We start from the raw sequence: 19,659 nt of genomic DNA, 5'->3' as shown, positions 1-19,659 counted from the left end.
GCACCATCTGTTACGGAGGTTAGATTGGTATAACTGTTGCTTGTGGATATGGATTTTCCACATCCCTGAGCAACATAGTTATATCAACAATAAGTTACTAGTGGAGACAAAGCCTCAATCAAAAATCTCAGGTTGGGTGTGGGATTGACATAAAAACTAAATTTTAAAAAATGTATTTTGTCTTCTGGCTTTTGAATTTCTTGGGTTGCATTTTTCATTTATTTTCCCACATTCTCCTCAACCATAAGGATTAATAACTTTTTTTTAATGAAAGCTGAGATTCCTGCCTAATCAGTTGTTTTCAGGAGCTGGGGCTTTAAAAATGCCAAACATCATGAATTCACAGCACTGTTTGGGTAACTCTAAAGTTAAATCTTTAATAGTTTCACAACATCTAGAGCGTGATATTTCAGCAGGGAGAAATCTTGAGGAGCTTGTAGTACTAGATTAAAATAATTCTGATGTCCAGTTTAAAATTTGTTAAAGTATTTAGTTTTTAAATATAAAATTTCCTCTGAGTTGAATGTATTATGTCTTTCTTTTCTTAATGCCCTGTGAAATAGTAAACGCCTAAATTTCTGATTGTGTAGCTCAATGGCCAACTTCTATCTTGTGTTATGCAAAACATTCTACAACTGAAGGTTTTAAAGATACCTTGCAATAGAATATTAAATGGAGAGAATGGATTGCTGAAGCGAAAGATATGGTAACCTGTGTTAACAGTATCATACAGCATTCCCACATTCTTTGCTGCTTAAGACTTTTAGGTTTGGTTATTGAAGTAAACTTAAGCCTCGTCTCATATTGGGTGCTTTCTCTGAACATTTTAATTTATGTTGCAATGGCAGTATGAGATCTTAAAGTACTCTAACCACAGTAGGAAGAACATAAGGGGTAGGGCTCTTTACCAGAGTGCAAGTGTCTTTCTGAGATGGTTTGAGGTTAGTAAATGTTTGCCTTCTTGGTGCTGGGTCACCTTAGAAGTACTATCCAGTATAGGCCTGAGTGATACAGAAAGCCACTTATGCACCTGATCACTAATTCGTGTGCCATATACAGTAGCAATGCAAATCTGAGTCTCAGCTCACCCAGTATTTTTTTTTTCTATCAAGCATCTCATCTAGATTGGTATGGGTTGGAGGTGAGTGTGGCTTTCTGTAAGCATGTAAGTATTCAGAGGGGCTGCCATGAAATCTAACTTTTTTTTTTTCTCTTTCCTTGCAGTACTTGGGTCATGTGGAAGTGGATGAATCCAGAGGAATGCATGTCTGTGAAGATGCTGTGAAGAGATTGAAAGCTGTATGTATATCCGTTTCATCAAAATGTTGGCTCATGCTGTGAATGTTATGCCAAGAAGTTGCTGATTCTGCAATAGCATTCCAGTTTCAAGTTGTGCACTTTTCACCTTATGTAAGAAAAAGTTGGATCATTTATAAGACCCATTGCATATGATTATAGAGGCACATGTAATCTGGGAGTGGGAAGGGAGAGAGTTAAGTTTATTCTTCCTAGTTGTAGTAGCTAGTAGATATTTTCAAACAAGGGTTAGATAAAGAAAAATGGAGACAACAGTGACCCATACTGAATTGTTGTCCATAAGAGATTTTATTTTACTGATATTGATTAGATTTGAAGAATGGCCTCTCCCTTTGGAGTCTGCCAGTACTATTACACCCCTTAAACAGGGGACTTAATCCATTCTTTATTACACACAGCACTACTGCTTGATTTGGGCTCCTCTTTCCTATGCAAAATAGACTAGTAGCATTACTTCATGCATGCCAAGCTTGGATCTGCTCAAAATAGCCTAAAAGATTACCTGGTTGCGATGTCAGTATGGTGGGTTGCTCTTAGTTTGGCTTCTATAAACATTTGCTCCTGTGAACAGCACTTGTTCAAATACTTTCTACTCCTGCATCTCACTTTAGGAAGCCTGGTCTACACTGGGGAGGGAATCGATCTGTTACGCAACTTCAGTTACGTGAATAATGTGGCTGAAGTCGACATACTTAGACCTACTCACCATGGTGTCTTCACTGCAGTGAGTCAACTGCTGCTGCTCCCCTGTTGACTCCACCTGCACTTCTTGTGGCAGTAGAGTACAGGAGTCAACGGGAGAGCACTCGGGCATCGATTTTATCGCGTCTAGTTTAGACGATCCGGTGGGTAGTGTAGACGTACCTGGAGATTGTGTCATCTATATCCTGTAGTGCTGTTGCCACAAAATCCTGTGAAAGTAATGAAGTCCAGTCAATTGGTTTGTTATCAAGGAATCAGGCTCCAAAAATCATATAATTATATCAGGGTTGGAAGGGACCTCAGGAGATCATCTAGTCCAACCCTCTGCTCAAAGCAAGACTAATCGCCAGACAGATTTTTGCCCCAGATCCCTAAGTGGCCCTCTCAAGGATTGAACTCACAACCCTGGGTTTAGCAGGCCAATGTTCAAACCACTGAGCTATCTCCCTGACCCAATCTTGAAGCTTAGAAGGGAAAATAAAATTCAGCACAGGAATAATGCTAACTATGATGGATACAGAACTCCAGTCCCTTTTATCATTTCCCCTGCACATCTTGGCCGTGTAAGCTCTTCAGTGAAGCAGTTCATGGAGCTTCTGTTCAGTGGTGCAGCAAAATTACTTTAAGTAGATGATGTTGCTGCACCTTTGCAAATTTTAAGGCATCTGCTGCCAGACTTCATTTTTAGCGAGTCACGTGGCTTCTCACTTGTTTCTTCTCTGCTGGCACACATAACAGAGGGTTGTTTTAGATTTCCTTTTCCTCCTCATGTTACACTATAAAATTTCTGAACTGATTTCAGTACTTTGATTAAACTTCATCTTAAATCTTTTCTTTCATTTCTGGCCCAGCCAATTTATAGCAACAGGTTAAAGCTACACCCCATCTGTTGTTGTTCAGTGTAGCAGTGATTGGTCCCTATTTTTGCAAACAGGGTTACAGATGATATAAATGAGGCACTTTGTCCTTTATCAGATTTAGTTTTTTATGTAGCTAAAAACGCAAATATAGACTGACCACACAATCAAGCTGCATTCATTTTTGTCCTATCCCGTTCTATATAGGTTCTTATACTTCCCTCATTGATGTAGTGTCTACGTTCCTTCTGTTAGTATATTAAGTGACATGGCTAACATCTGTTGTGTAGCTTATTCTTCTACTTATCCTCTCCCCAGGGGGAAAATTGTGTGCAGAATGGAGTGTTCTGTTCTGGTAGTTTTTAAAAAACGTGAAGCCCAGAAGCCAGTTAAGTATGGCTAAACTTACAACTAGTGAAATATGTAAACATTAAAAGTTCTTAAAGCACAGTGCATACTATTTCTTTGGAATCCATATAAGAGCAGATATCTGATTTAGCTTGCTTGAATTACCAATTCATATACCAAACTTAAATTGAGATAAAAGTTAAAGGTTTACCTGCTTTTCCTGTGGACAGCTAAATATATTCCTTGTAAATAGTTTAATTACCTAAATAGCCTGATAGCTGATTTTTAAGTTTCCAAACTTAATGCAGCATTCAAGGTGGAGATAGCTTTTCTGCTTGTAAGAATCTAAAGGAGGTATTTGAATTAATTAATGTGAGGCAGATACAGAAAATATGACAACGGCACATGCCTATTCTGATTGCTGTCTTCATAGTCCTATCTCCCAGCTTGGAACCTGAGAAACTGACATAAAATTCTCAGCCATGCCACCTACTGTAAGACTACTGAGCCTACTTTTGGCAGGGATTTTTTTAATGGTGAAACTCCATGAAATTGAAGTTCATTTGGAGTTTGTCATTAGAATTTAAGACACTATCATTTGGGTTTTGTTTTTGGAATATTTCCATCTAATATCTTAGAAATCAGATTATTTGAAGCTCTTTCCTTTTTTGTTTTTTTTAAGGCTCTTGTGTTTGTCTGCCATGTGCAAGATTACTAAAATACAAGGCTTTTTTCCAGCAGCAGCATTTTGACATCCAACAATGGAATTCATCCTTAAGAGGGATTCTAGCTTTCATCCTAAATTGGTAAATTGAGCTGCTCATCTTCTTCCCTATAACCAAATATAACAGTTCAGGCTGCAATCTTCTGACTTCGTTTAGGGAATGTCAGACCTTGAGAAGGTTTACTTCTCGTATGGTTACAATGCCTTCAAATCTATGTTGCCTGTTCTGATTTTATGCTACTTTGACTTTTTTTCAGCGAATGTATTGTTTTCTCAAAATCCAGTCAACAGGAAGAATGGACATAAGATATATCTAGTTACAAGCAGGAGGGACTAGGTGATAGCAGTCTAGAGTTGTCAAAACACTTGCTTGGTTGGTAGCTCATCAAGTAGTTATGCTTATTTTTTCTTCCTAATTTATTTTAATAGTGTAGGATTTTTCCAAATTCCAGTTTTCTGGACTGCAATCAGAAGAATCTAGCAAATATGTTATGCATCGTCTTCTACCTCTTAGGCCTGACTCATCAGTCCAAACAAAATTTTATGGGATCCTTCAGGAAGAGTGTAAAACAGGAATCTCATTGAGAAAATAACTTTTTAATCCTTTTTCTCAGTATCCTCCTAAAAAAAATAAATACAAATTGACTTCTCCAACACATTGATGGGAAATGTCCCCTGATTTTTAGAGGGTTTTGTTGTCACCTATTAGTTGACTGTAGCATATTGACCAGTGTATCCTGCACAACTAAATTCACAGGTCTGACTTCTAATTGCAGTAGAATAGCTTCAAAGAGCCACTCCAGCTACACCTTTACCTGTCCTCGGGAGCCAAAAAATCTTACCGTGTTATAGGTAAAACCGTGTTATATCGAACTTGCTTTGATCCACCAGAGCATGCAGCCCCTCCTGCTCCCTGAGCACTGCTTTACTGTGTTATAGCCAAATTTGTGTTATATTGAGTCGCGTTATATCGGGGTAGAGGTGTATTTAAAAAAAAAAGGCTGTGGATAGTGAGCCCCTGCTAACCCTGATATCTGCACTGTGCCAAACATTTAGTTTGTGACTGATAAGTAATAACTCCTTCATTTTGAAACTTAAATACATGAGGAATGTGTCACATCAAAGATCCCAGTATAAATACAATGCAGGATTAATCTTGCATGGGTGAGGTCATGGCCTATGAAATGATTGCACTAAGATAATGAATCTGAAGTGCTGTTTAAAACTGCACTTGGATGCAGAAATAGACTGCATCTAAACATATGATTATAATTTCTATCTCCGTCCCATGAGTAGTCAACAAGATGTACTGTAGCCAGAAAAAGATAAAGCAGTACTACAGCATTGGTTGCCTGCCAGCTAAGATTGAGTGGTACTTAACTAAAAATGTACTTTCATGTTCTGATGTTGGAAGTTTAGAAAAATTAATTTGAAGAAAAAATTTCAAAGTGAGCACTGTGTAGATTTGTCAACGAAATATCTATAACTGTAGCATATTCTATTACTGCAGGTTAATAGAGTCAGGATGCTAATTGTACTTACAATGTCTCCCCGGTAGAATAGACATTTAGAGTACATTAGAATTTCATTGCTTTTGAAGCCCTTTGTCCTATTTTGATGCAGTGGCACAGCAATCTTGTTTGTAGTTAAGGGGTCATTACATCCATTTGTCATCGTATTAATATTCTTCTTGATGTGAACAATGAGGTTTGCGCTTTTCTATTGGTTGGCTGCATTACCAGTTGGATTTAAATTGCACATATATTAGTGTTATACTCAGACACTATAGATGTATTTTTTGAAGCCACTTTATTGTCAATTAAAGAAATGTATATTGCAAAATCATTAGCTTCATGCAGGATTTAAACTTACAGGTCTGTTGTATGTTACTCCTGTGCAAGGAGGCAGTACAAAGACAAGACTGTACTTTCTTGTCTCATGTCATATCTGTTTTGGTTTTAAGTTGCTTTAGTGTGTACTAGCAGTTTCTAACTTGTTGTTCATTTTTAAAAAATGATGCATTTCTTTTAATATATGTTCTTGTTTTAGCAGGTAAAAGAAACATAATTTAATTGTTTTTAAAACATACATTATTTATCTCTAAACTATTAACTCTTAGTGCTGTTTAAAAAACATTTTGCATGTTGTCTTTCAGTTAACTTTTTCCTGGGCTGTTCAAAGAAATTCATGTTTAACAAGTGCTTTGCTGAGAGCAAAATTAATGATTAACCATCCCTGTAAAAATGAGGTCACTTCTGGTGAATCTGTTTAGCTTTTGCTACATCTTTTAAAAGCTGTTACTTAGTTTAATACAATAGATTTTACTCAACTTGGCAGCAGCATCCAGCCCCTTCTTATTAGGTACCTCACAGTGTGATTAATTCATTAGTTCCCCAACTAATACTCAGTATGTCCTGTCCAAGTAGAGGAGCTCTTGCTTTTAAAAAATTTTCTTTGGAGCCTCTCTGCTGATATAAACCTTATGTAAGAACATCTCTAAGTTTAAAGAATGTATGTATGTTTAGATAGGAAAATGTGTAGTAAACATGAAATAATTACATCTGAAAAGAATTACAGGCTGAGAATGAAGGGCGGGTGGGGAGAAGTCAGGAAATGCAAGGTTAAGATTGATGATCCCTTGTCCCTTTTGAGTTTCCTGGCTTTGCTTGCCTGGTGTCAGCCTTAGTTTTGTTTAAATATAGAATTTTGTATTTAACAATCAGTTTGACTCTCAGGATATGTATAAACATGCAGATCTTTAGTATAAAAAGGCTTAACTATTGGAACATTGGTATAGATGGTGTCTTAAACTGCAGTGGGGAATGAGATGAGATTTTTCCCTGCTGTGGGTAGAGAGATCCTCTGCTGGTTACTGCTATACCATTAGATTGTTTCCTACAGGATGATTTACTGTCTTTCACTGGCAGAGAGATGAGCTGGATTATCTCTAACTTGAATAATTCTATGACACTGTGGCATAGTGTGCCACCTCTGCAAATACTTTGGAGGGATAGCAAAGGCAGCATCATGCTCTTTAGGAGCCTGCCATTAATTACTGAATGGACATGCATATAGACATGGGGGTATGAGTTAGCGGGGGTATGAGTTAGCAGGTGTATGGGTTCTAACTCAAGAAGATTTTACCTACCTCAGATATATCTGAGTGTTTAGTCTCTTGTTAAACTTTGGCACCAAAGGTGAAGCCAGTAAAATATGAATGAATGAAATTGCATGGTAAATACACTTGAAATTTGCACATCTTACCTAATTAACTTGTCCATTTTTGTTTAACACCTCCACCACCAAAATCAAGCCCATGGTGTGAAGCTATCTAGAGCACTCACGTTCAATTATTTCACTGAATCACCTTCCCTCTGTTAGCTGACTTCTGTTGGATATACTTCAGAGATCCCTTATTCATCCTGAGGCTCTGGGAAGTGCGATGAATGCCTAGTGTTCCTCTTTTGTGTAAAGAGGTAACATTGGAAGGCTTCAAAATGATTTTTGTGAGGAAACTCATCTTGAAAGTGGGACAGTTAAAGCACAGATAAAGAGGATCTTCAAGATTTCTGTTAGGGGGTATAGGACCCTAGGACATAGGGAAGTGCATGAGAAGGGTGGGCACAAAAATGATCTGTATTGTAGAGTACTTGCCAAGCTTAATTCTTTGTTTAGCTTGAACAGCTTCAATTTAAAAAACAGGCTTCTGAAACAAGTGAACTTCTTGGCATTTACAATAAAAAAAGAAACCAACTTCAAAAACAGCAACAATTCCTTTGCTTTCAGAGGAAATTGAGAGAGCACACAGAAGCAGACCCTCAGAACTTTCAGTCCAGAGCAGTGATCCCCAACCTTTTTCGTCTGGCAGGCGCCGGACGACAAGCTACCAAGGACCGTGGCTGGTGGATGAGCATCTGCCGAAATGCCGCTGAGAAGCGGCAATGTCAATAGTCGTCGCTGCTGACAAGCAGCAGCATCCAGAGGCGTCGCCACTGAAATGCCGCCAACAAACAGCGTCATCCAGAGGTGTCACCGCTGAAATGCCGCCAAAAATCAGCGGCATTTCAGCGGCGATGCCTTTGGATGACGCTGCTTCTCAGCAGGATTTCAGCGGATACTCGTCCGCCGGACAGTACGCGGGCACACAAAGATGCCTCGGCGGGCGCCATGGTGCCCGCGGGCACCTCGTTGGGGACCACTGGTCCAGAGCAAGTTTTTTATGGCTGAGTTCTAAATTCCAAAAACTGGATTATAGTGGAAATGGGGTCCCAAAAGTGTGTCTCTGTATTTAACTGTATGCTATTCCGGCAATTTTAGATGTTTCTCCAGTTTGCAAATATTTGTTTTGGGAATCCTCATTTCATGTGAAGCAAACTCTTTGTTATGATAAAAATTAAAAATTTACATTTCTCAGTGGTCTTAAACTACAGAATCTGGATTGTTTAATCTCCACGCCTGCTGCCAAGTTGGATTTATAACCTTACTAAAGAGAACTAAACAGGAAGACTGCTGCAAACAAAATAACCACTTTGCATGGAATTGGGTCTCAGGTTCAGTTCAGTTCTCATTTCCCTCTTTTCACCTGTTTTGGGGCTGTAGCTTCTGATCTTATTAGCATTCCATGTACAACCTGTTTATCTACATTTTCATGGGATTTTTCACATTTGCCTGTCGCATTCTCTATGGCTAACTCTAAACACCCCTTACTTTCCCTCCATTTCCCAACTCTTGTATGTACTTGTTGGTTTGAAACTCTGGGACACTTTAGCTACCTACAGTAATAGCACTCGACTTGTCCCCCCTGTTCCTCCAGGAAAGGAAGTTCTTCAAAGGCTTCTTTGGAAAAGTAAGTTTAATGCCTCATTTGTGCTTGCACTATAAGGAGTTACATCCCTGGTATAGCACTGTCATAGATCAGAGTGTTATAGAAGCCACAGCAATCCATTTCAGAATGTGTCTACTTCTGACTGAGATGACCTGGAATGACACTTGTCAAGAAAATAATCTGGGTAAAAGGCAGCCCAAAATAACGATCTATTGACAGGCTGATGGTATGCAAAATTCCAGTTTTTAAATGGTTTGGTCTTCCTGACAAAACCGCAGCACTAGATTGGTAATGCTGTTAGTACTTCCCCTCTGGTCTCCTGAGCTCAGATTTGGACTAGGTCATATGGAAGACAGACTGATGTATTAGAAGTTTGTTCACATCCTGAAATCATTGCAGAGTTGACCCTGAACTACAGCTTTCGATAGTGTAGGGCGAAAATACTGGTAGGCACAGTGCTATCCATATTACACCTTCCTTTCCTGAGAACCAAATTAAATTAAGACCATATGAGGATGGGGCAAAAACTTAGGTTTTGTTTATATATTTTTCTTACCAAAGTTAAGATAATGCATAACACTGTGGGACTTAGAAACCTGCTGTCTGTGATATTTCGTTTCAGTGCAATGCTATTCAGGAAAGCACCCTCTTAGTCAGCGAGAGAGAGAGAGAGAGTGTGTGTGTGTGTGTGTGTGTGTGTGTGTGAATATAAATTCTCCATGTTGGTGTACTGTACCAAGTTATTTTGCGTGGGCACACATTCTTATAGGGCAAAGATTGTACTCCTCTAACAAATCAAATTGCATTCCTTTAGTACATCAGTAATCTGTGCCTTCCTTGTACATGGGGAACGGAAGCTGTGTTAAAGCAAAGTTAAAACCTTTTAAAATGGTTTAACTTATACAGGACAAATGAGAGGATTTGATTTTGAAATATCTTATAAAGTGTAAGCTTAGCTTAAACACCTGTTAGTGGTTTGAATTTTAAAATGTTTTTATTACATTTACTGCTTAAAGAGGAAAAGCTTTTATGACAGATTCTCTGATCAGAAGTTTCTTCCACCCTGCTTGGGGAGTAAAAGCAGAAGTACTTTCAGTAGACCTTTGGAGAAAATTAAAGTTCTTCGAATAGGTGCCCCTGGTATTCCAGGGCACTGGAGCCAGAGAATCTCACCCAGCAGTACCTGTAGGGGTGGCACTCATGCCTTGTAGCTGTAGTCACTCCCATAGCTATGAGGCTGTGCTGTCACAGCTGCTCTCCTCCCCCAGTTCCTTCTCACCACCCATGGCTGGAATCAAAGTTCTGTGTGGTGGTTACCTCACGGTTTCTACCACCCAATTTTCTGAGTTTTCCCCGCCTCTTCGTATATATAGTCAGTAATACTATAGATAGTGTTAGTGAAGTTAGGATACTTACTGCCCTGCGTTATGCCCTCACCAGTGTTCAAGCACTGCCTGTTGAGGGGAGCGGGATGCTGAATAGCGATCCCTGTACGAGTTGCTTGCTGGGTTTAGGTGAGAGACATGCTAAGGAGTGATGCTCCATTTGTAAGTTGTTTACCAAAAGGACCAAGGTGGCCAGAGACTTAAGCGTGAAGCAGAACTTTCTCAAGCATGCTATATGTCCTGTTTTGGCAGTGAGGGCCACATCTGATTGGTGGTCATCTTCAGACTGGGTGATTGAGGCTCTCCCCATTCCAGTGCTTGCGTCTCCCCCAAGAGATGGAGGAGCTGTTCAGCCTCTGCAGGTACTGAGGAAGAAGTCCCATAAAACTAATCAGGACCATCTCAGGCCTTGTGGAGTTTCCTTCTTTTCTAAAAAGGGTACAGGCCAGCACCATACCACTTTCAGCACACAGGTTTGAGCAGGTCCACCAAATACTCCTTGGTACCCGGCTGAGACCACCAAGAACCTCTATAGTTGATTCCAGTTCCGGCTTTAGAGTGTCCATTGAGTCTGGTACTGACAACATAAATGCCAACACTAACTGTCTCCATGCTGGTGGCATACAAAGTGGCTGCAGATTTACTCTGCCTGGAACAAACTCTACACTCATCCAGCATTTTTTTGAGGCCACAGCCTCCACTGTCTAGTCAACACCATCGGTCGTGTCGTAGAGACACAGGGTCCATCAACGCTGCGGCCTATAGAATTGAGGCCAGTGCCAGGCCCAGCACCAAGGAATTCGTTGACACCGGTACACTCCTCAGCACCAATGTTGTGTCCATAGGAAATCCTGTCTTCTGCTTCTGTACTGCTGCTGACCTGTTTACCAATGCTTTCCCCAGCACCGGGAGTGGGTGACACACATTCAGTACTGGCTGTGCTGATACCTCATTGGCAAGAGTACTGTTGTCTGTCTGCTTCCCCCACGAGTCTCACTGCATTCTTTAGGGATCATAGAATCGTAGGACTGGAAGGGACCTCAAGAGGTAATCTAGTCTAGTCCCCAGCACTCATGTCAGGATTAAGTATTATCTAGACCCCATCCCTGGTAAGTGTTTGCTTCACCTGCTCTTTAAAATCTAGAGTGAATAAGATTCCACATCGTTGTAGGAAATTTATTCCCATGCTTAAGCACTCTGTAAGGAATTTTTTCCTAATGTCCAACCTAACCACCCTTGCTGCAATTTAAGCCTATTGCTTCTTGTCCTATCCTCAGATTAACAAGAACAATTTTTCTCTCTCCTCTTTATAACAACCTTTTAAGTCAGGGCTGGGCAAACTATGGTCCTCGGGCTGAATTCGGCCCGCCAGCCATTTTAAGCCGGCCCTTGAGCTCCCACTGGGGAGCAAGGTCTGGGGCTTGCCCTGCTCAGGCACTCCAGCCAGGGCACAGGGTCAGGGACCACTCCATGTGGCTCCCAGAAGCAGCGGCATGGCCCCCCTCCGAGTCCTACATGCTCCAATGACACTGCTCCAATGGGAGTTGCAGGGACAGTGCCTGTGGATGGGGCAGCATGCAGACCTGCCTGGCTGCGCCGCTGCATAGGAGCTGGAGAAGGGGCAATGCTGCTCCTTCTGGTAACCGCTCGAGGTAAGAACTGCCAGAGCCTGCACCCATGGGCCCCTCCCCGAGCCCCAACCCCCTGCCCCAGCCCTGATCCCTGTCCTGCCATCTGAACCCCTTAATCCCAGCCCAGAACACTCTCCTACACCCCAGACTCCTCAGCCCACACCCCATTCCCTTTCCCCAGCCTGGAGCCCCTTCCTGCACCTTGAACTCATTTCTGGCCCCACCCCAGAGCCCGCACCCCAAACCAGAGCCCTCACCGCCTCCTGCATCCCAACCCAATTTTGTGAGCATTCATGGCCCGCCATACAATTTCTATTCCCAGGTGTGGCCCTTGAGACAAAAAGTTTGCCCACCCCTGTTTTAAGTACTCAAGGACTGTTAATCATATACCCTCTGTCTTCTCTTCCCCAGACTAAACAAACCCATTTTTTTTCAGTCTTTCCTGATAGGTCATATTTTCTAGACTTTTAAAATTATTTTTGTTGCTCTTCTCTGGACTTTCTCCAATTTGTTCACATCTTTCCTGAAATGGAACTGGACACACTACTCCAGCTGAGGCTTAATCAACACGGAGCAGAGTGGAAGAACTGCTTCTGGTGGCTTGCTTACAACACTCCTGCTAATACATCGCAGAATGATGTTTGCTTTTTTTGCAATGGTGTTACACTATTCACTCATATTTAGCTTGTGACCTGCTATGACTCCTGGTTTACTCTGGTGGTGCGGAGGCGCTATTATGGCAGTCAGCAGCAGCACCATTCACTGCACTTCACTGGGCAGTCTTTTTCCACAAGGCAGCAGGACTACCCTGGAAAGGGTCATATGTCCTGGAGGCAAATGCCTTTTGGTTCTGGTTTCCGTCTGACTTTTCCCTGTCCCCATCTTCTGGCATCTACTAAGCACCAATTTTGTCTTGCGTATCCAGGGCGGTGATCCAGTCATGATTTTTACATTTGAGGACAGGATGACTCATTTTTACGATGCTTGGAACTTGATTTCCATGGACAGCTGGGTCCTAACTCAATCTGATATTGCTTATGCCATCTAGTTCCTTTCCATCCTTTTTCCCTTCCCTCCTTCCCATCCCTTTTCAAGGACCTCTCTTGTGAGACACTGCTCCTCAAGTAGGTTCAGTCTCTGCTAGATTTGGGAGCTGTGGCATAGGTTCCTCTGCAGCAAGAGGATTGTGGGTTTTATTCCTGGTACTTTCTGGTTCCCAAGTCCAAGGGAGGGGTGAGACCTGCAATCTTAACAAATATATCAGGTTCATGGACGCTCACCCTAAAAACTATCCTCATATTAAATCACAATGACTGGCTTGCTGCCCTGGACCATCGAGATACTTATTTCCACGTAGCGATTTTCCCAAGCCACAGGAAATTCCTATGGTTTGTTGTGTCGAACTAGCACTATCAATACACCAAACTCACTGATCTTTACTCAGTGTATGGTTGTGGTGATTATATACTCAGGAAAAAAGAAATTCATATCTTCCATATCTGGACGATTGGTTGCTGAGAGGCAAGTCCAGGGAAGAGGTCCTCTCTTACGTGTACATCTCAGTACACTTACTCAATTGCTTGGGCCTCACCCTAAACAGGAAGTCAGCAATGATCACCATTAAAAAAATCTAGTTCCTTGGGGCCCTAATAGATTCTAGTAGTCCGAGATGTTTTCAGATGATTCGTTGCCTTTGTCTGGAGCTCAACCCTCTACCACAGCTTGAGTATGCCTGAGGCTGCTGGATCACATGACTATACACACAAATGATCCATTTTGCCAGATTGCATCTTTGCCCCCACCAAATGCAGCTGAAGTCAGTCGATCATCCGACCCATCATCCCTTGGACAGACTTGTCCAACTTCCTCTACTGATCCGGGATGCCTTATGGTGTTGGAGGTTCAGGGCAATATATGCCAGGGCGTTCTTCTTGCTTGGCCCCCACCGACTAGGATTATTGTCAATGACAGTTCCTTAAGAAGCTGGAGAGCACATCTGGGGTCACTGAAAATTCAGGGCCTGTGGTCAGAATAGGAAGCTTCACTGCATATCAACATCCTCCAGCTTCAATGACTGTCACACTTTCCAAGGTCACACCAAGGGCTCAGTGGTTCACATACTCACATCGTGGTGGTATTGTCGGTATTATGCAAACAGTCAAGGGGCACATAGTGTTCTGTGTCAGGAGGTGATCTTGCTCTGGCGGTTTTGCATCAGAAAGAACATTACTCTGGTGGCCGATTGATTCTTTACCCCCAGGTCAAGTGATTTGCAGATTGTCTTAGCAAATGTTTTCTCTGAATCATGAGTGGTCTCAGAAGCCCAGTTGAGGCACATCTGGCAGCGATTTTGGTGTTTCCAGGGGCAGTTGGTATTTTTGAATATTATGGTAACAAGGTTCTTGAAAGGAGTATCTCATCTCCACCCACCAGTGAGAGAGAGAGTCCTTTGTGGACCCTTGGTACAGTCTTAGTGGCTCTGATGGGACCGCCATTTAAGCCTCTAGCATCTTTTTTTCTCTCCTTGTGCCAAAATATTGCATTTCTGGTAGCAGTAACATGTGCAAGGAGCGTGTGAGAGTTGTAGGCCTTGATGGCAGAGCCTCCTTACACGCAGCTCTCCAAAGACAAAGTGACCTTGTGGCCAGACACTAAGATTTTATCTAAAGTGGTTTTTCAATTAATTTTAACCTAGTGGTGTGCTTACCTATGTTCTTTCCTCAGCCACATTCAGCCCTGGCAGAGCACTGTCTTCACATGCTGGATGTCAGGTAATGCCTAGCCTTTTACCTGGACAGGACTAAACCTCTTCATGATTCTCCATATCTGTGTTATGTGCAGACTGAATGAAAGGACAAGCAGTCTCTTCGCAGGTGATTTCTAGGTGGATAACGTCCTGTATCAAAACAGCTTATGAAATAGGTCTGTCAACACACCCACGAAAGGTGCAACTTCATTCTGGGAGAGCTCATGCTATGTTGATGGCATTCTTAAATGCTGTTTTAATATTGGATGTCTGCAGGGCTGCCATTTGGTCAGCTGTACATATGTTTCTGACCCATTATGCCACTACCGCAGCATGCAGAGCAGACAAACTTGGGAACGCAGTTCTGCAATCCTTGCTTAAATAGGCTCCAAGCCACATCTCCTGTGAGTACTGCTTGTTTCACCTACATGGCATACTTGGCTGCATCTCCTCAAAGAAGAAAAAAGTTACTTACCTGTATTATAACTGTTCTTTGAGATGTGATGCAGAAGGGTATTCCGCAATCCTCCCTCTCCCTTCCGCATCAGTCTATGCACTTGACCTTTGGTGTGAAGGAACTGAGTGAGGCTGGGGCTCCTCCCCCATCATATAGCTGGGGGAGGAGCTACAGCCATGAGTACAACCATAGAGGTACTGCTAGGCGAGATTCTCTGGCTGCTGGGCACATACATACCCCTACAAAGAATGTACCTCTGTATCACGTCTCGAACAGTTACAGTAGAGGTAAGTAACAGTCTTTACAGTACATGCCACATAGAGAAACAGCTACATCTCCATCCATATTCCTGTAAGCTGGGAAACGCACATTCTGCTGTGATGGGTACAAATAATGAAGTGAGAGGCTTTGACTCAAGGCCCACGTATCATATTTGGGAGATGTGTTTTATAGGACAGATCTAATTAGATTGCTTTGTTGTAAAAGCAACATTTAGAGAAGACTCTGCCTAAAACAGCTACAACACTTTGACTGGAAGTTTGTGCTGTTTACAGCTTAGAATTAAAGATGTTTCTTACCTAATGGCGAAGGGAGAAACCAGAGTTATCACATTAAATGAGATGTTGGCTTTGTCTTTACTATATATTGGCATTCCTATCCAGTGTCATGCTAAAAAGTAGATATGTGATTGGGTACAGGAACATAAATTACACACAGCAACTCTTAAAGAGCAATATCTTGCACACACTTTCAGGAAAGAGAGCGTATTAAATACTTGAACTTATAAGACTCAGCAACTCCTTTTTCTGATAGGCAGTATTTTGCTACAATTTTTTTTCTCATCTTGCTCTTTGTTTTTTTGCAATTTCCAAAAAAAAAAAAGATTTGGTTCCCTTTCAGTCCGTTAAGTTTTCAATCAGCATTTAAAAACAGTTATCCTAACTACTAGTGGAGGTATCATTTAAGAAATTGGTATGTTAATTGCCTAAATTAAGACATTGAAGTTGTCTTGCAAATCTAGGGGGGAAATCTGTCTTTCATATAATAAAGTATAGCTTTTACCAGGAATATCTGTAATAAATTGTGTTTAACATGCACCTTTGGCTATTTCATCTATACGTTCCCTACTGATCAGCTTCCACTGAAACTAATTCAGGTGTTCCAAAGCTTCTAGAAGCTTATAACTACCACAAGTGTTTTAAAAAAAAAAACAAAAAAAACAAAAAAAAAAAAAACACCTGAGCAAAACACTTGCTTGATGTGATAAGAAATCAGACCTGGACCAGTGACATATTAATAGATCTATCTTTCAACCATCCAGGCTTGTGCTTCTATGGGAGATATCACTTGTGGCTAACTTTGAAAGGTTCCAAGGTAGTACACCTTAAAATCATAAAATTAAGTATGAAAATTCTATTTAAAGGTCATTTAAAAGTTCCTAAAGCTTCATTTTCTGAGCCCTGTGCAACACATAAATGTATGTCCTGCCTTTATAGATGGAAGGGTGCAATTTTTTTAAAATAAAACTTGTCTGTGGTGGAGTTGTGATGAGTAAGCTCAGGTGAGATGGTCAGCACATGTGTACCACTGGCACATGTATTTATCTGTAAAATGTAGGCATGCATATGTCAGGGACATATGCCTGTGTTTGCCAAAAGCTGGGAAAGGGCAATGGGACGGATCTCTTGATGATTACCTATTCTGTTCATCCTCTCTGGGGCACCTGGCATTGGCCACTGTCAGAATACAGGATGCTAGGCTAGATGGACCTTTGGTCTGACCCAGCGTGGCCATTCTCAAGTCTCTGTGTATATATACATAGAAATTATAAATGTATCTGTGTGTTTTTGTATAGGGTTCAGACTTCAGAGTTGACACAGCAACAAAATGAATGGAAACAGCTCATACCTCTTAAGGTATGTGTCTGCATCGCAATTAAAAGCCTGCGGCTGACCTATCCAACTGGCTCAGGAAGGAGCTGTTTAATTGTTGTGTAGATGTTTGGGCTTGGGCTGGAGGTTGGGCTCTAGGACCCGGTGAGATGGAAGGATCCTGACAGCCCAAGCCCAAACATCTGTACTGCAGTTAAACAGCCCTTTAGCCCTAGCCCTGTGAGCCCGAGGCAGCTGGCGCAGGACAGCCGCATGTGTCTAACTGCTATTCCCTTAAGCCACGTCTACACTTGGAGCCAGGAGTGTGATTCCTGGTTCGCATAAACATGCACTAACTTTCATTGAACTAGCATGCTAAAAATAGTAGTGTGCCCTCGGCACCACAGACAGCGATGGGCAGAAGCATGGGCTAGCCACACTACGGACAAATCTGTGGGGTCCAGATGGGTTTGTATTCAGAGTGGCTAGCCCATGCTGCTGCTCGCTGCTGCCTCTGGTGCCATAGCTACACTACTATTTGTCGTGTGCTAGCTCAATGAGTGCTACCCTGAGTGTCTCGCCACCAGCTCCAAGTGTTGGATGTAGCCTGAGTTGCTATTTTAGTTTAAGGCAGTGCTAACTGGCTGACATTCAGAAATCTGTCTTAATCTAACTGGCTAGAAACTTTGTATTTAAAAATGAAATATTTTATTTTGCAGTATCTGAGTCTCAGTAGTCAGCTAGATGCATAGTGGTCAGGATTGTTTTACTTTGCTGTTTTAAAGCTTTTAATGTCACAAAACTTGCATATAGACATGTAACTTAGTAATTCCTCATTGCCTCTTAATTTTAACATCTTAACTGTCATGAGAAACACTATTCTTTAGGAAAGAACTTGAACTTCAGTCTGCTGCTTTCTTCTACTTACTGATGTCCATTTTTAGGCATTAATGTAACCGACTGATCAGTGTGTGTCATGCATCCCCTCTGTGCCTGGTCCACAGAGAATGCAAATCTCTTATAGCTCTCGTCTTGTAGACTCATGCTTTTAGCTCTGGAGGTACCTGGTTCAGTCCTCCAATATTGATCAAAATGGTGGCTGTCACACTGGCACAGATTAGAAACTCGTCATAAGAGTATGTTCAGAAGTAAGATGTTCCGGCTGATTCCAGACTGAATTAGAGCAGATCTGATTTAGCATGGCTATGAAGCCTGCACTTTAACAGCATTGATATACAGTAATCCAAAAGCTACCTGTATGGAGTTGAGGGGCTGCTGTAGTCTCTGCATGTATCCTTGGTGGAAATCAAGATGGAGTTCCCTAATAACATAGGTTGAGACTATTTTGGTCCAGCTTGTTCATTTGCATGTCTGATACTTTCAGCACCTATAACTTTTGGCTTTTGCTCACTCACGCTGTTGATTATACTTTATGTAATACACTGGGGTCTCTGGCACAACTTAATCTATATAGCCTGGTGAATGGAATATCTTCTGTCATGGTGGAGTCAATACTTCATGCATTGTATGTCTTGGCAGCCCCAAATATTGCTACCACAGTAAGTGCCATATGCACAGATACTCATGCCTCCATTCTGACCATTGGCACAATCCTCTCACTTTGCTCCACTGATTATGGGAGTTGTTCTTTGCGCTTTGTGCCTTGTCAGGCTGCCAGCATTCCCTTCACACAGTTTAGTATCTTGAACCAAGCTGGGAAGGGTAGGCTAAGGATTCAGCAGATGGAAGAGCTGTAGAAATTCCACATGTCTAAGGGGACAGAAAAGGAAAATGTCACTTGCTGAATTTTAGAGGATCTGGGACTGTGCAAAAAGGATAACCAAAACTTTCCCATTTAATTTAGAAACTATCAAGAATCTCCAGTGAAAATGGGAGTTCCTTGCAGAAGTCTTAATAATTGGGCTTCGTTATTTACCTAATTCTTGACCAGGTGATAGAATAAGAGTGCAAGGACCTCTATAAGAATTTTAAACTTAGTATAAAAAATAGCAAAACAAACATCTTGTACTATGAGACTGCAGGCTGTCTCTCTACATTTGGAATACAAACTGCAAGGACTATAGTAAGAATTCTGTGAATTTGTTTTTGAAGCAAGCCTTAAAGGTGGGCTCTGGTAGGAAAGTTTCAGTCCTTGATTTAGGAGGTGACAGTCCTATGCTGGCAAGCTTGGGTTTGCACTGTGCAAGAAGTGGCATACATATTCTCATCTTCCAGTTTCTTCATTATGAGAAATCTGTGGTAGAGTTTCATGGCTTCATTAAATTGGGATTTGGTGACATGTGAGGAAAGGATGAGGATATATTTTGCTTGGGATTAATGCTTGCTTCTAGAAGCACATGGCTGAGTTTGTTTTCTAAAAACAGTTGTAACAAGTTTTCCCTCTTTAGTAGTTCTTGAAAAGACCCTTCCTGGAAGCTTTACTCTCCTGGAATGAGGTTGTATTTACTGTTTGGAGAAAGTTATGTTTTCCTTATTCTTCCCACCCAGCTTCGTCACAGACCTTGTTTTTTCCTGATTTTTATATTTGCTGAAACAAAGATCTTGATTAACATGATGGATGGTTTAAAAGAAACTGGTACCTGTTCTAAAACAAGTCAAAGGAGGCACATCTAGATTTGTGAAGAATTTTGAAGTTATGGAAGTTGTTGATTGAGAGCTGGGAGCACAGGCCCAAAGAATGTGGCTATCCCATATTTACTGCCTTCTAAAACAAAGAATTTTAGAAATCACTTTATTTATATATTGCAGTATTTCCTGTTTGTTCACCCTGGTTGA

General features: G+C 41.5%; 1 protein-coding gene across 8 annotated transcripts in view; it reads left to right on the top strand.

The window, feature by feature from the left end:
* The window catches only part of NUMB (NUMB endocytic adaptor protein), a 130,362-nt gene that overhangs the window by 93,833 nt on the left and 16,870 nt on the right, over nucleotides 1-19,659 (top strand). For 6 of the 8 annotated variants that reach the window (XM_050957132.1, XM_050957138.1, XM_050957131.1 and 3 more), the window contains 2 exons: nucleotides 1,225-1,299; nucleotides 8,762-8,794. In XM_050957132.1, coding sequence (XP_050813089.1) covers nucleotides 1,225-1,299; nucleotides 8,762-8,794 — 108 coding nt within the window. The remainder of the gene's footprint in view (nucleotides 1-1,224; nucleotides 1,300-8,761; nucleotides 8,795-19,659) is intronic. The other 2 variants (XM_050957139.1, XM_050957136.1) reach the window with 1 other exon arrangement.

The sequence above is a fragment of the Gopherus flavomarginatus genome, chromosome 5 (assembly GCF_025201925.1).
Source record: "Gopherus flavomarginatus isolate rGopFla2 chromosome 5, rGopFla2.mat.asm, whole genome shotgun sequence".
Classification (NCBI taxonomy): Eukaryota; Metazoa; Chordata; order Testudines; family Testudinidae; genus Gopherus; species Gopherus flavomarginatus.
This window is presented reverse-complemented; position numbering and strand designations above follow the sequence as displayed.